Consider the following 16973-nt stretch of genomic DNA (forward strand, 5'->3'; position numbering starts at 1 on the left):
ACGTGACGTATCGGTGTTTGTCTTTTAAGATGGCTGGATGAGTGAGTCCCAGTGCAGCACTGAGCATGTGGTGCCAATGCTTTACGATGCGAGTTAAGGAAGGAGAAGCAGGAGAGGAGAAGCGGAGGGGGGGTTTGTAGCACCCGAGCGCCGGGTTCAGCGGCGGGGCAATGAGAGACTTCCTGCGCTCCATCACTCCCAAGGCCTACCTCAGTCAGCTGGTGGCCAGGGGCAGAGGCCTCATGTCTCATTCTTATTACCATGTCTCCTGCCTCCATGGTGTGTGTGTGTGTGTGCGCGTTTCAACTCGCAACGGAAGAAAATGAATGCGTGCGGGCACCGAGGGAGAGTTTGCAAATAAGGAAAATGATTAAAACTCGATTGAGGAAGGAGGTGTGCATGCAAAGCGTGTAATCTTATAGGGAAATTTATAGAGCAGAGATGAAAACAAGGAAGGTTTTCAGGTATTCTGATGTTAGCACTCACTTTTGAGCCTGTCATGATATTTCTGAAGTTAAGCCACTCCTTTTTAAGGCATCATTAGCTGTCAATCTGTCCCGCGGTCAGAGAGCAATGGGCCCATCTGAACGCCATTGCCAGCCGCCCCCCTGAGTGAGAAATAAATGATATCGGTGGCACACTGCAGGTGTTGTCATGGCAACAAACACTCTCGATGTTCCCTGTGCCAACTCCGCCTTCCTCGGGAGAAGGTCATGCGGAGGTCAGCGCCATCGCTGCGTAGCGCTTCACTTTCACAGCAGCTGCCCACCAGACCTAGACCAAACTGAGATGCACCTGACCCTGTCCTGTTACAGAGCCGTTCCCAAAAAGCCACCCATTATCCCAGTCCCATGCAGTTCTTTCTGCTAAATCTCTATAACAACCCTCTCTACGGTCAGGCGCAGATTGGATGTCTCCCAAATGCCTCTAGCTGACAGATGCATTGCCGAAAAGCAGATTGCTAATACTGGGAGGCAGGAAAAATGAGGCAGGAATGAAAAGGACACGAGTCATCGAAATGGGACGGACTGCACTGGAATGTATTGACTCTCTTTCTTGTACTGCGTGTGTACTCTGTTTGAACCCACAGTTACACCATGTTGGGGAGGGTGCTGGTAAGGGGCAGAGGAGGCGTGTTGGATGGAAGGAGGTGCAGACTGCTCCAAATGGATTCATCAGCCGTGGACACACCTGTGATTTTGCGGAGTATTATACAACAGTTTGTTCTGCTCCTTCACTTTGATTGCTGATTGTGATTGTTGATTTACCATTCAACAGGACTGGAACCTTTCATGGTTTTAACACTGCTTCTCTGTTTGTGTTCATGAAAATATGTGCTACCGAGCAGCCTGAGCTACCTTAAAATGTATTTAATAAAATAAAACAGCGCAGCTTCTTCCTCACCTGATTACGAAAAGAAGAACCGTAAGCGGTCGACTGTTGACAAAATAAAAACTACGCTGCTTTTGATATGAATTACTCATCAGAAATTGCTTCGGTGGTCTTGTTTCAGTGGTTTGGCTTTCTGTCTTTCTCTGTATTATGCTAGCATGATGGTATGTTTTGAATGCGTTAGCTCATCTATGAACATAGTCTCTGCAGGAGTCTCATTGGATGTAATGAATATGGCTACTCTCATGATTCCACATTCAGTCACAACGATCAAACTACAACTTAGTTTGTTGTGAATATGTGCACTTTAGCTGCAGCAATTACACACTGTGCCTTTGTCATTTGACCGGTAGGTGGCAACAAACAACTATCTCTGCTTGAATCAGGGTTGGTCAACAAATTGGTTGACTGAACAATTGTGAAGTTAAGGGACATGAAACATTAAATGGTCCACATTAGTCAATGAAACATTTACCCACTTATGGGTGTTTCCTAAATCCATTATTAGACAGCTATATTCCCAAGTTCTCTTAAACACTGTTGATCCAAATTTGTTTTTTACAAATTGAATGAAACAAGTGAGTTTTTATGAATTAATCATTAGATAACTCTCTCAGCTAATTTGACCTAAACAGATTAATTTAGGTCTGCAGCAGAAATCGAATGCTTTCTGAGTAGGTACTTCATTATCCAGGAAATACTTCATAATGTTTTACTTTTCATTTTCTTTGTAAAAATGTCAAAATTTTTCTAAATTTGCATGAAAATATTTCATAGACATCTACACTTACCAGCCACTTTATTAATTACATCTTACTTGTACAGGGTTGGACCCGCCTTTTCCTTCAGAACTGCCGTAATCCTTTGTGGCATTTATTCATCATTCATTCATTCATTTTCTTGTCGGCTTAGTCCCTTTATTAATCCGGGGTCGCCACAGTGGAATGAACCGCCAACTTATCCAGCAAGTTTTTAGCAGAGGATGCCCTTCCAGCCGCAACCCATCCCTGGGAAGCCCCCACACACACACTCATACAATACAGGCAATTTAGCCTACCCAATTCACCTGTACCGCATGTCTTTGGACTGTGGGGGAAACCGGAGCACCCGGAGGAAACCCACGCAAAGGCAGGGAGAACATGCAAACTCCACACAGAAACGCCAACTGAGCCGAGGTTCGAACCAGCGACCTTCTTGCTGTGAGGCGACAGCACTACCTACTGCGCCACTGCCTCGCTATTTATTCATCAAGGTACTAGAAATATTCCTTAAAGATTTTGATCTATATTGACATGATAGCATCATGTAGTTGCTGCAGATTTGTTGGCTGCACATCCATAATGTGAATCTCCCCTTCCACCACATCCCAAATATGCTCTATTGGATTGAGCTCTGGTGACTGTGGAGGCCATTTGAGTAAAGTGAACTCATTGTCATGTTCAAGAAAACAGTCTGAGATGATTTGCGCTTTATGGTGCATTATCCTGCTGGAAGTAGCCATCAGAAGATGTGTACACTGTGGTCATAAAGGGATGGACATGGTCAGCAACAATACTCAGGCAGGCTGTGGCATTGACATATGATGCTCAATTGGTACTAATAGGCCCAAAGTGTGCCAAGAAAATATCCCCCACACCGTTACACCACCACCACCAGTAGATACAAGGCTAGATGAATCCATGCTTTCATGTTGTTGATGGCACATTCTGACCCTACCTGCCTAATGTCGCAGCAGAATTCGAGACTCATCAGACCAGGCAACGTTTTTCCATTTCTATTGTCCATTTTTGGTGAGCCTTTGCAAACTGTAGCCTCAGTCTCCTGTTCTTAGCTGACAGGAGTAGCACCTGGTGTGATCTTTTGCTGCTGTAGCCCATCCGCCATCCGGACATGTTGTGCATTCAGAGATGCTCTTTTACATACTTTGGTTGTAACGAGTGGTTTTATCTTTCTATCAGCTGAAACCAGTCTGGCCATTCTGCTCTGAACTCTGGCATCAATAAGGCATTTGTACCCACAGATCTGCCGCTTACTGGATATTTCTCTTTTTCTAACCATTCTCTGTAAACCCTAGAGATGGTTGTGCATGAAAATCCCAATAGATCAGCAGTTCCTGAAATACTAAGACCAGTCCGTCTGGCACCAACAACCATGCCACGTTCAAAGTCACTAAAATCACCTTTCTTCCCCATTCTGATGCTCGGTTTGAACTGCAGCATATTGTCCATGTCTACATATTAAAAATATGTGTTAACGAGTCGTTGGACAGGTGTACCTAATAATGTGGCCGGTGAGTATATGTAGGAATCAGAGAAGATCTTTATATTAAGAAACACTTTTTTTTTTGTCTTTTTCTTTTTTGGGAAAATAGAGATTTTACAACTGTTGAGTTGACAGCATTACTAGATCTGAATCTATTGACCTGATCTCCAGGCCTGGCGGGAGCACTTTTAGCTTAGATTAGCATAAATTATTGCATCAGATTAGATCATTAGGATCTTGCTCAGAAATGACTAAGGAGTTTAGATAATCTTCTTATTTAAAACTTGATGAAGAATGGGTGTTGTTCAGTAGTTTAAGGAGAACTTAAGGAGAACTAATACATTCAAAGGTTTATTTGTGTTTATGTTCCACTATATTAGTTCACATGTATTTATTATGCTATTGGGTTATCAAATCAAATCACTTTTGTTGTCACATTATCAGTAGCACATGTGCTATGATGAGTGAAAAGCATACAGACAGTGCAAATACAACATTCTACTCTTTAGTCATTTAGTCATGGGTTACATTCTACTCTTAGTCATGTCGGGTAACTGTATGTTTACCTATGACAGACGTCTTTGCGGTTGGGTCATGTAATTTACAAGGAAACAAAACTTTAACATCAGAATATTTACTCCTTATATTGCGATATGAAAACAGTTTCAGTTTCTTATACGGTTTTCTGGGGGGTCTAACAGTATTCAGGTACAGAAATTGAATAATCATTATGCAAAACTGTGCTTCTTTTTTACTCTGCTTTGTCTCATTTCTATTCCAAATATAAAAACAAATCTTAGATCAAGTAAAAATATTGTTTTGTTTTGTTTTAGATGAAATAAGGCAAAATTAAGAGTTTAATAATAAGTTAAATACTTAGTTTTCTCTTTGAAATTGAGATAGTTGGACCAGAAACAAGGACAAAAACTTTAAGTTAGAAAAACATTTTTGTTATTGCATAAATCATATAAATACAGTGATTAATTACAATTCTGTGGCTCCTGGTCAAGTATAATCCAGATTTAACATTGCATATCTTTGCCATGAGACTATTGCGCATGTGCACATTGTGATAGAGATGCTGAAAAGATATATTGTGCAGCCCTATTTGAAACCATATAAATAAAGTGTTAAATGATATTGAAAATTCATTTATAATTTAAGCACAATCGTTTCAAAAACATTTACTGCATTTTTAAAACACCGTGACATGCACAAGATGTGAATGCATCAGTCAAGCATGTTTATCAGTGCATGATTGCATAGAAAAAGAATGGAAAGTGGCACACTAAAATGCAGAGCACGATCTCTGTGAATTGCCCCTTCTGGCAATATTGGGTCTAAAATGTAAGTTCCCCAATATTAACTTCTTGTTTACTGAGCTGTCATATAAGAACATCAATCTCCACCTCCAACCATCCCCATCTGCATAGCCGCTCGCGTCTCAGACAAAGAGCTCAAGTTCTCAGATGCACTGAGACATTGATGCCACGACGGCATTCAGCTCACCGTCCAGATGGATTTTATTCCGTATAGCATCATTAGAGCGGCTCATCTGCATGGGCTGAGGACTACATTAGGCTCGCAGCACTGTGGGTGTGCTTAAAGAGAGGAAGGTAATTAGTTCCTACTCTCCTCAGCAGGCAGTGGATGGATGACATGCTCATCATGTCTAAATGTACAGTGTGTGCTTCTGGAATACTAAAGCTCTTAAAACACTTCCACTTCTATCTCTGCGTTCTGTAATCTCCTCATTTATAAGCCCCGGTCCACCTGAATCTGTCTTCATTCATTAAAGGCCAGATATCTGGGGCTCTCTCCACTCTTACTCTGAAGAGCTTTGGCCTGGAATAGCTCTTAAAGGTATTTGATTTCCAAGAGGAGTGAATCGAGGGAATGTTAGGCTGGAGCTCCATGATGAATATTGAGCATTTCTTACATTTCACTCAAGACATAAGATGGCATCCCAAATGATGCATTTCTGTACTTGTGATGCATTTGTGGATTTGTTGTTTCCTCAATAGCCTTTAAGCTAGTCCTGCTCATGTCAAGATCTCTGGTGACAGTTATTGTCTATAACTTCCAACAGCAGAATCATCACACTGTTTTTAATTAAACGCTCAACTGCTGTTTCACCATTTAAGTTAACATTTAGATTTGCATTTAAATGTCTGTTTGCAGGTGCACGCAATTGTGTTCTATTACAAACATCATGATACTTTGTTTTTGCAGTCCAAAGCCTGGATTTGAATAGATTTAATGCAAAACACAATTGCTTCATGATTTTAAGTTTTTGAATTATATGACAAAAGCTACAGTGCATTCGGAGAGAAATCATAACGCTTTACTTTTTCCACTTTTTTTGTTACAGCCTTATGTGATTTTTCAGGTTTTTTTGATTTTTAATAAATTTGCAAGAATTTCAAAAAAATATTTTTCACATTCACATGTCATTATGGGGTATTGTGTAGAGCTTTGAGGAAGAAATAAATCAATTAAATCCGTTTTGGAATAAGGCTGTAACATAAAAAATGTGGAAAAAGTGAAGCGCTATGAATATTTCCGCATGCACTGTATATAATGCATTACATAGGCTAACTTCTAAAACATCCAGTAAATTTCACTTTCAGATCAAATGGTGAAAAGTAATATTTTTATAAAGAAATTTGGATCAAATCAGTTCAATTTATTTAAGTATTTGAGTGAGCAAAAGAGGTGGACAATCATGATTTTAATTTTTGTTTGCATATGTGGCGCTGGACCACAAAAAGCACATGTCTTTTGTTTCACACGTATATTATTGCCAACAGACAAAATTACTTTATTATATGGTTCAAAATTATTGATTTTCCTTTTATGCCAGCATGTTCAAGATTTTTTGTACATTTCCCACTGTAAATTCTATTCAGTCTCATTGGTAACACTATAATAACTACATACTAAAAATCATTTTTAAGCATTAGCACATAGTGAATTCATTATTTGTTAAGCATTAACTCTAAATTGATAGACGTTAGTCAGCAGTTTATAACTGCCGATACACTCTCAGAAATAAAGGCACGCTTGCTGTCACTTTGGGTGGTACCTTAAAGGTCCATAATAATACCTCAAGGGTATAGCAGTACCTAATGTACAAAGATTTTTTTGGTACTAATAAATGCTTTTGAGGTACCAATATGGACCCTTTAAGTACAAATACCTTTTGAAAAGGTACCACCCCAGTAACAGCTTGCGTACTTTTATTTCTGAGAGTGTACAAATACTCTATTTTTGACTTATAAGCACATTTAAAATTTACTTTATAACTGTACTTTCATACTTTGTTACTGATTCATTTTTATGAATAAATTAAGTATCCTATTATTTACAAATCATTTGTATTTAAAAGTAGTTTTGGGTTTTTAAGATTATTCAGAATGAGTTAGTAAATGATTAATAAACAATTCAAATCAACATTTATTATATTATTATTCAGGCAAATATTCATATTTAATTTGTATGTTAATAAATGCTTTATTAACTCAACATCCAGTTTTGTGACCTAATCTAAAGTGAGGAATATTTATGCTTCATAAATCCCTTAAACATCCCCCAAACTCGGTCCTGGAGGGCCGATGTCTTGTAGATTTTAGCTCCAACTTGCCTCTACACACCTGCATGAATGTTTCAAGAAAGCGTAAGAGCTTGATTAGCTAGCCCCAATGTGTCTGATTGGGGTTTGAGCTAAACTATGTAGGACACCGGCCCTCCAGGACCAAGTTTGGGCACCTCTAATGTAGAGTTAATGCTTAACAGATAATGAAATAACTTTGCTAATGCTTAATAAATGTGCATATTGTGTAGTTATTATAGTGTTACCAACAAGAATGAGCTGAATTAAATTTACAGTAGGAAATGTAGGCCTACAAAAAAATCTTGAACATGTTGGTATAAAGGAAAAGGAAAATTTATCTGTTTATTTTATATATTATTATATTAGTATATTATTTAGCACAATTAAAAAAAATCTTTAAGTGCTTCACAATGTCAGAATTTATTTTTATCATATATAAAAATAAATGTAAATATATTACAACTAAACATGTTGGGTTAGTAATGTGTATTGTAAAGACTGCATTTAGACAGTGTTAACATTATAATTGTCTCAACATTTATATATTTTTTAACTTTTGAAATCCAGATTTTTAAACACAATTTCAGCCAAATATTGGCAAATTCTAATAAAGGATATCATCAATTGCTTATTTATTTAACTTTAATGTTATCTAAAGATGTCAATTTTGGAAAATTGTACTGAATTTGTGGTGCAGGGTTATCCTACATAAGATGTTGTTTGATGCTTTGTGTCTATGCAATGAAGTATATGCTGGTGTCCTATTTGCAGTCATTGACCAATTCCGTTTGTCTCTGTATTTCTGTGTTTCTAGGAGTATAACATCTATGGATGGTGGGTCGGTGAGCTAGATGGTGCCATCGGCATAGTTCCCAAAGAGTTTTTACACCCTGCTTATATTCTATGAGGTATTTATTTTTCACACCGCCATTCCCCGTAATTACTTACTCTGGATAAACAAGATACCGAGAGTGAGAAATACACGTAAACGGTTAACGTGTTACACTGTTGCTGTCCAGTTGATCAGTTTCTAGAATAACTTGAGCATTAACGCCAGCTCCTCCATGCTGACACCTGCTGGAGATGACTGAAATTACAACAGGGTTTCTACAGGTTTCATCAAGTGAAGACTTGAGACCTTTTTGAGTCCATTATGAATGAAATTACAGACGTACACAAGGCTGATCAATCCATAATGGTATATAGAGTTAATAAATAAACTTTTATTGAGATGGAGTGTTTGTGATTGGATGTGTTGAACCGATTGGGTAGCTTTAGATTGACATAGGAAAATTAAGACCTGTTTAAAATGATTTAAGAATTTTTAAGGTCTAAAATGTAGTTTTTAAAACGTAAGATACCCTTTACATAGACATTAATTACAAAAGATTCATTCTTTTAGAGCATGTTGTTCAAACCAGTGTTCATTTCTGTTTGTCTTTTTCTAGGTTTGCTTTGTTGCGAAGATCACAGAAGCAAATGTCTTCAAAGTTTAAATGAATTGCATTTTAGTTAATAGACTAATAATAATTAATAGAAATGTTTAAACTTAAAAAAAAAAAGCTCTAATAGTTATCCAATCTGAGAACTAAGTGTTTTTGTGAGTAAGCCTTTTATTATTTATGTGTGTACACTAAAAGGCTTATTATTGTCCAAGTCTAGTTTTCTGATTTATTCAAATACAAGACACACAGACACACACACAATTGATTTCTACAATACTGTTGCAAACTGGTTGAATTCAAACTAATTTGATAATGTTCAAATTAATTTGTTTAAATTCAGCTCAAATCAATTTACATCCACTACTATAAAAAACATAAATCGTTATTAGGAATCATCTTTGAATATTTTCTTCAGTGCATTTATGCAAATAGTGTACATATGAAAACCATTTGTAGCATGAGAAAGTCATTTTAGCAGTTCTCATTTACTGTTATATAAAGACAGTGCTTTATCAGCAATTACTAAATATAATTTTATAAATAATTTAGATTAAGACAGAATCTTGAAATATCCTTAAATCCTGTTTTATTTTTTTTTACTTGACTCTGCACTTAAAAGTTGTAGATCAGATGCAGTACCAGCCAATTCAGCACGTACATTCCCTGACATAAGTCTCATTATTAATCCCGATGTAAGAGCAACAAATAACTTGACTTCTCGTTGATCATTTGGAAAAGTAGTAGAAGGTAGATTTAAACCAATGAATTATCTGTTTAACTGCATCCCAATCATCACAAAAACTGCAGACCTATTGGAACCTGCACCTAGGATTCTCACAGAAATTCCAGGATTGGCCAGCCCAGTCTCCAGACATGAACATTGAGCATGTCTGGGGTAAGAGGGAGGAGGCATTAAAGATGAATCCAAAGAATTCTGATGAACTCCTGCGGGAACGATTTCTTTGCCTTTCCAGATGACTTATAAAATTATTTGAGTCATTGCAGATGTGTGGATGCAGTCCTCCAAGCTCATGGCGGTCATATACAATATTCTTTCTTTTACCACTGCACCATGACTTTATATTCTATACTGCACATTATTTCTGTTAGGTGACAAGACTTTTGTCCAAGCAAAGTCAGACCTTACTGTCCTAATTAAATAATTAAATATCAAGACATTTTGGTAAAATAAGCTTAATCTAGAGGCCTTTGCCTTTTATATAAAGCACTTGTGATACCAAATAGTCATGTAGAAGTCAAGTTAATATTTATTGTTCCTAAATCTTGGCTAGGCGACAAGACTTTTGTCAGGTAGTGAATAACTCCTAGAGAAAAATACCCATCATACAAGTTTCTTTTTGTTAGCAAAAAGCTAATTAACGAAATTTTACATCTTACGCTTGTTTTTTTTTGGTTGTTTGAATACATGCAGCACACAACAAACTTAACAATTATTCACAAAAAAAGCACAACAGCAGTTAATGACATGCCTTGAATGTATTGTAAAAACAATAGTTTATTCAGCAAAATGTATCACTCTTAAAACTGGACAAAAAGAACAATAAAAAGCTTCCAGGATTTGATGAATCAGTCGTTTCAGATGAAAATATAATACTCCATGTAATAATTGTCAGCTCACACTCCAAATAAAATCTTGCACATGAACTGCCTCGCTTCCACTCTTTAGCCTACACGTACATTTCAGATGAACAACGCAAAACGCTTAAGTGAAATACAGCATCAATAAGAGCTTCTCGACCGGAGAAACCGACCATCAAGGGTAGATCCATCAATCACGCGACCCAGAGAGTCTCAGAAGTGGATTCAAAAACTGAACTACATGGACTTTGGCTTTGCAAATGATAAAAAAAAGAAACTCACGATTGAAGTGTTTCTTTAATTAAATAAAGAAAAACAAATCGGAGACAGTTTCTTTGCGACGCATGTTCAGGCTCTGCCTTTATACATTTACACTGTCCGCTAAGAAACAAAACAAAAAAGGGCTTATTTTGAAGGGTTTAAAATAGTGACAATATTTTACAATTCTATCTTAAGTGGCATGTTCTATCAGGCCCGATCGAGTGGTGCGTCTCTTGGCCTGGTCATAATGGGTGACGGAACTATTCTAGAACCACCTGAAAGCTAACACGAGCTCCAAATGGTGGAGAATCGGGCCGGGAAGGAAAGGGGACGGGGGTCTTAGTACAGGGCGTCAGTATTGCTGCTTCTCGGCCTCTTGATCTTCTCGATGTTCTTCAGGATCATGTCATGTAATGTTACCTGCAGGACAAGTTTAGCTCATTAAAGTCATCACAATCTACACTGTAAAAGATTATACCATTGCCTCAAGTGGAATCAAATTAACAATTTTTTGCTATTCCTGCATATCTTTTTCTACAAAAAAATTGATTAAAAATAGATTTATGTAGAATGATTTTTAGGAACATAGTGTCTAAAACATTAACACATGAAATAAGATAACTTTTTAACCTAAGGTTTACAATGCAAATCCAATTAGTACTACTAGTTTGGTAAACAAAGCACCAAAAAGTCTCACAAAATATCCACTAGAAGTGTAACGAATCACGTTTGATCCATGATTCATACGGATCACAACCCATGGTTTGGAACACACGTGGCATGTGGATTAGTACCTTTTTATACTGGTAGATTAATCTTATATTTATCCATTTATTTTTATTAAACTTTCCAAGTTCTGCTGGTTGATGCATGTGCCGAGTTTTCCTTGCCAAACTTAAGCCAATTAGAATTGTTTGTTTTGGATCAATTTGGAATTTCCACAACCCTCAGAGCTCGGGGGATCAGAGTGAGTGATCTTACCTGGCCCCACTCTGATCCAATCCTAAATTTGTTACGATCACAGAAAGGTCGCCTCTCACGTCATTCAAATCACATATATGAAAGCATTTAGGCTTTTCTGTAAAATATAATGATGGCGAAAGATGTTGTGGTAGGTTGTTCGGGCTGAGGTGAGTCTCATTGAAGGTGTTTTCTGTTACTACTTGTTTAGCCTGCATTAATGCATTCAGTTTAAGTTTAAGCATGATTAATCAGTAAAGGATTGGTATCTCAACAATCACGCAACATAATATATAAATGATGGTGATTTGCAAATATTTATTAATCCTTCCAATTATGAAGCTACAAACAGTGAAATGAGACAGAAGTACTGGGAGAACAGTTTATAGTTTGAATGAAACCAGTGATGTTTATGGTAAAGATTAAAATCATTGTCATACGCATTCAACAAATTAAAGTTGTAGGCAGCAATTACATAATTTAACCAATAGGTGGCGACAACCAGCCATTAAAAAATATGCAACTGAACAATTCTTCAAAAATGATCGTCTAGCAATGAAACATGACGTTTTATGAGTGAATAACTGAATCATTTATTGAAAATGAGACTAAAAATAAATATGGGTTGTAAAAAATATAATGTTATATTTACACATTTAGTGTTATCAGCAATATTTGTAGAAACCGTTTCACAGTTTTTCACAGTACTGAATATTTAACAATTGTTTTAATTCAGCTGATTATTAGGTTCTGTTTGTTAAAACCAAAAGTGTCTTGCATTACTGTTTTTGTAATAAATGGAAAGCAACTGACATTTGTCTCCTCTCCTTTTTGTCTGACCTGAAAAAAGGTCCGATCTGTGACAAAAAAAATCCTAACGTGATCTGAACCATGAGACTTGTGATACGTTACACCACTAATATCTACCAAGACAGAAAATATTACTTATAAACTATTGTACACACATTTTCTAAACACTTGCATATTTAATTATATTACTAAAATAATGATAAAAACTGAATAAATATACATTTATACATTTAGAGAAATAGACTCAATCATGAGTTCATCATAAACTATGTTTCCATGACATATTGATTAGATCACTTTCTACAGTGTTTAGAACATTTTGCATAATTATTCATCAACTAGTATAGCAGTACTTACGTATTGATTTCGCAGTTCTGACACTATAATCTTGAGGCTGATGTATTCCTTCTCATCAATCTCTGTCACTGTGCGGCGATAATCCTCCTAAACATCCAATAACATAAGATTATCTTAAATATAATAAAACATATTATAGACCTGACATAAATGCTAGTCTGTAAGTGTAATGATGACTTACAACATGAGGGTATTTTGCTATTTTGGAAACCAGCTTTGCCCTTGTGATATAGTACCTGGAAAAAAAGATAAGGATTTTTTTTTTAATATGAATAAAATTCAAAAGCGAGCCGTTGTCTGCCATTAATATGGATTTAGTGTGAAGCACCTGGATATCTGGTCTAAGAAAGATGCTGCTTCCCCTTCCACTGTTCTGAGTTCAGCAACCGTCTCCTCCTGTGGACAGTAACGACAATCACAATTGCAGGTTAGTGGCTAGCAACTTCTGCATTTGACTTTCACTGATAAGTCCAAAGGTCACAGACAGTGGAAAATATTTTATGTGGCAGCATACCTGAATTGAGACACCAAAATTGTTGCCATCTTCTATTCTAGGGATTAACAACTGAACCCACATCTTGACCTAGAAGAGCACGGGAAAATTATTTAATCATTTACCTAACACGCTTGAGTGGAAGATGGCACAAGACTATCAACGTACTGTGTTGCATTTTTCCATAAGAGTTCTGATTTCAGGCTTGACTTTTTCAATCAGCTCCACCAGCTTGCCATTGCTTTTCATCATTCCACCAGGCATGACAAAGACCTTGGTCCCGCCAACTACAACAGAGCATATACAGGAATCAGAGAGTGAAATCAGAGAGTGTTGCATTGGTTACTGCAATAAAGCAGCATGATATCAAATCTAGTATGATTTCATAAACTACACAGCATCCCGATATTCACACAATTCAGGCAAACTTAAGCATAAAACCATACATTGTATAATCAAAAATTATAAAAAATGTAATACCTTGCAAAATAGCATTCAACACTTTGAGGGCCTTAAATTTCTCTACATTAATTGATCAACTTTTAATACTTTTTAAGACACACTGGATCTGTCAGCACAGCAGAGCACATGGAAAAGAGAGGAAAAAAGACAAACGAAAAACAAACAAAACAAACGAACAAGATCTCCGTTTTGATTTTTCCCCCCAGTGAATTTCAACAGTATTTTGCAGAGTGTTTGGCCTGTCATGGATGAAACACAGTCATGATTATACAAATACAACTCTAAAACAGCCAGTAGGGCAGCAAAAAGTTTAAATGAATTGAAACCTGTCTTTAGGAAGAGTAAAATGATTAATGCAGAATACATTCACCCAGGGCCAAAACACCAGTGTTGCTCTGAGAATTGCTCATAAATATTTATTTATAGTTAATATAAATATTCTTTGCATAAAAATAAAAAACAGAAGGAAATATTTCCCAGTTTCAATATGAGCATTTAATAAAACAAGTATGTGTTATCATTGACAATCAACACTGCACACTTTCAAAACACATTTGTTTAACTTGGTAAACTAAAGACAATACCCACCTTTGTCGTCTCCTGCTCCATCTTCAAATTTCCTCTTTTTAGCATTTTGCTATTGAGAAAAATGTCAAGGTTATCTTTTTATCATATTCAGAGATTTTAGATCAACATCAATAGATTATATGACTGACTAATGAAGAAGACACTTGACGAAAATGACTTTTACCCCCTCAATCCCATCGTGGATGTCTGTAAGCAGAATTGGGTCTGGCACTGTCAGATTGATCTCTGAATGAATTTCCTGCAGCTCCGTGATATTAATTGTGGGATCCTACAAGTGATCAAATGTATGAGTGTTTGTACAACAGGTAAAAGACTCAATGCATCATTTTGGGGTTTCAGCCCCTTTTAAAACAACATCTGGGTTTCACCAAGTAAAATTTAAGATTTTTTTAGACCATTACGAATTAAATTGCAAAATTTTACAAATGCTAAGGATTATTTTCAAATATCCCAGTTAGAAAAGATTTTCAGTTGCCCTATAATTTTTTTTTGTAATGTAATACATTTAACAAAACAATTATAATATTAATAATTTAGTTCGATTTTTTTTAATAATTGTCAAATATATCCATTCACAAACCCTAAAGCCCTTACAAATATCAGAACAAAACATAGCTGTCAATTACTTCAGTCTACAAAAATAATAAAAAAATATAAGACAGTCTCCTGTGTTAGACCATGGGCTGTATTAGCCACACCAACTTTTTGGGTTGGGTTTTCTCATTGAAAAACTTTTCCAAAGTAAAGTGAACTTCTAACAAAAAAACAGCAGAAACTTGTTTTAAGCATTATTATTTAAGTTTGATTTCTCAAAAGTCTGACTTTTCATTTCAAGATATGTTGCCGTTGAGATTTTTAAAGTTCTTCTTTAACATTTACAATGAAAAAAATAATTTTTCATAACAAGTCAATGTGATTTAATTGAAGGACGTTTAGATTTTTGTCCTGGACAACAAACTAAAAATCATTCAAATCATTGAAGTGCATGCAGCATTTAATCAAGACTTTGCAATTTTAAAACGTTCTGCTCCAATTTACGACTTTTTGCCTTCAATCTGAGGAGAGACAAAGCAAAACCCTGATCATAAACCACCATCAAACACTTACCTTCAAAAACTGGTCCAGTTCTAACAATTTCTTCGGGAAAAAGTTTGCAACCAAGTCTTCAGCCTATAAGTCAACAATAAAACAATAAGTGTCAAATAGTCAAAGAAATGTCGGTATATAAATAATACATGTATAATTTATACATGTAATCTCCGTTAATTTACCTCTGATGTAATTCGTTCTCTAAAAGCATCAACCTGACAAGACAAAAACATTAATATGTAATTTTAGAAACACAACTAAGGCAATTCCCAATCTGAATTTTGCAGTCACTGCTTTTATTATTTTTAATAAAATCGCTTTAAGAAAACAAAACAGCTGGCGGCCTTTCTGTTTTAGGGCGCTGAATGTAGAACTGCACAATCCCGCTGGATTAATTTATTAGCCTCATGATCTTAACTGTAAACCTTTGACAAAATAAGTAGATATTAAAAATTACTTTTAGCTCGCTAATGGAAAAAAACGATGGCAAACTTCTCTCCAATTCTCCCGTAACGACATGCTGCTGTGCTAAAAACACGCTTCATCCGCACACCCGCTGTTAATAACGACTCCGCCGAACATGTGGGGGCTTCGGCTTCAGCTTGGTGATCTGATATATACAATCCGAACGTACTTAACGTTTAAATCAATGTTTTATTTGAAAACTGTTTGATTTTACAAGCAAATCTGGATCTGAAAGTTAGCAGATGTGCTCACGAGGTGACTCACGGGCAAGCCGGCTAGCCGCAATGCTAACATTTACAAACAGTTTATTTGAGTGCGGCGTGTTTAAATAAAAGAAACGTTGAGACTTTTACCTTTGTTTTGATTTCATTGTCCACCTTCAGGAGCGAAGACATCGTATTAATTCAAGAAATGTGAAAATGAAGGGATTGTCCTAAAAGCATTAACTAACCGTGTGGCTTACTAACTGCTGTCAGCCACAAGGCACTTGCGCGCTTTTAGATGACGTAAAACAGAGAGGCCATAGATGCGAATACATGATAGATGTGCAGAAAGAGTCTGGCATTCGTGACCAAATTCAGTCGAATTAATGCAACGACAACGCAGCTTATTCGTGTGCGGTTTGGCTGTATTCTAAATAGACACTGAAAAAAGTACTGGGTTATTTATTTGAACACATTGTTGGGTGAATTGTGCTGGATCAAAAGTATGGACTGTTTGATGTAGGCTACTATAAAACATTTGGGGTTTGCTGACCCAGTTTAAACTGGGCTTATTCGCTGATGAAAAGGTCAGGTCATTTTGATTTAGCTGGTTTATTAATTGCAAATTAGATAAAAAATTTATGGTTAATAGAATATATTAATGAACATGGGGAAAATAACAAACAAACAATAACAGAGATACTGTAATTTAAGTAATAATTATAACAATAATGAAAATAAATGACAAGAACAACATCAACAATCATCAATCAATAATCATAATAAAGCATTATTTATTTATTTATTATTACCACTGTTGTTCTTGTAAGTAATAATAATAAAATAGAACATTAAGAATAATACTAGTAATAGAGTTTGACATTATGGCTACAAATTCTATTTCTCTCTTTAAAAGGTAAATCTGATCCCTGACGTGAATATCGCTTTTAACACGGTATCTATGTATTTTGATA

At 36.1% G+C, this 16973-nt stretch overlaps 2 protein-coding genes across 3 annotated transcripts in view; one reads left to right on the forward strand and one right to left on the reverse strand.

Annotated features, from left to right (window-relative positions):
- The window catches only part of skap1 (src kinase associated phosphoprotein 1), a 52599-nt gene extending 40255 nt beyond the window's left edge, over positions 1 to 12344 (forward strand). Inside the window, exons 9-10 of one of the 2 annotated variants that reach the window (XM_087275205.1) lie at positions 8082 to 8175; positions 8716 to 12344. In XM_087275205.1, the coding sequence (XP_087131331.1) occupies positions 8082 to 8174 (93 nt within the window). In that variant the 3' untranslated portion in view covers position 8175; positions 8716 to 12344. 2 annotated transcript variants of the gene reach the window in all.
- Positions 10211 to 16308, reverse strand: psme3 (proteasome activator subunit 3). Its single transcript, NM_131376.2, is given in 11 exon segments — positions 10211 to 10992; positions 12700 to 12786; positions 12881 to 12935; positions 13028 to 13095; positions 13214 to 13282; positions 13361 to 13479; positions 14243 to 14291; positions 14406 to 14510; positions 15350 to 15412; positions 15514 to 15546; positions 16150 to 16308. Coding segments are annotated over 11 exon segments (771 nt in total). The 5' UTR covers positions 16192 to 16308; the 3' UTR covers positions 10211 to 10911.
- Between the last annotated feature and the right edge of the window lie 665 nt (positions 16309 to 16973).

The sequence above is a fragment of the Danio rerio genome, chromosome 12 (genome assembly GCF_052040795.2).
Source record: "Danio rerio strain M-AB ecotype USA chromosome 12, GRCz13ab, whole genome shotgun sequence".
Classification (NCBI taxonomy): domain Eukaryota; kingdom Metazoa; phylum Chordata; class Actinopteri; order Cypriniformes; family Danionidae; genus Danio; species Danio rerio.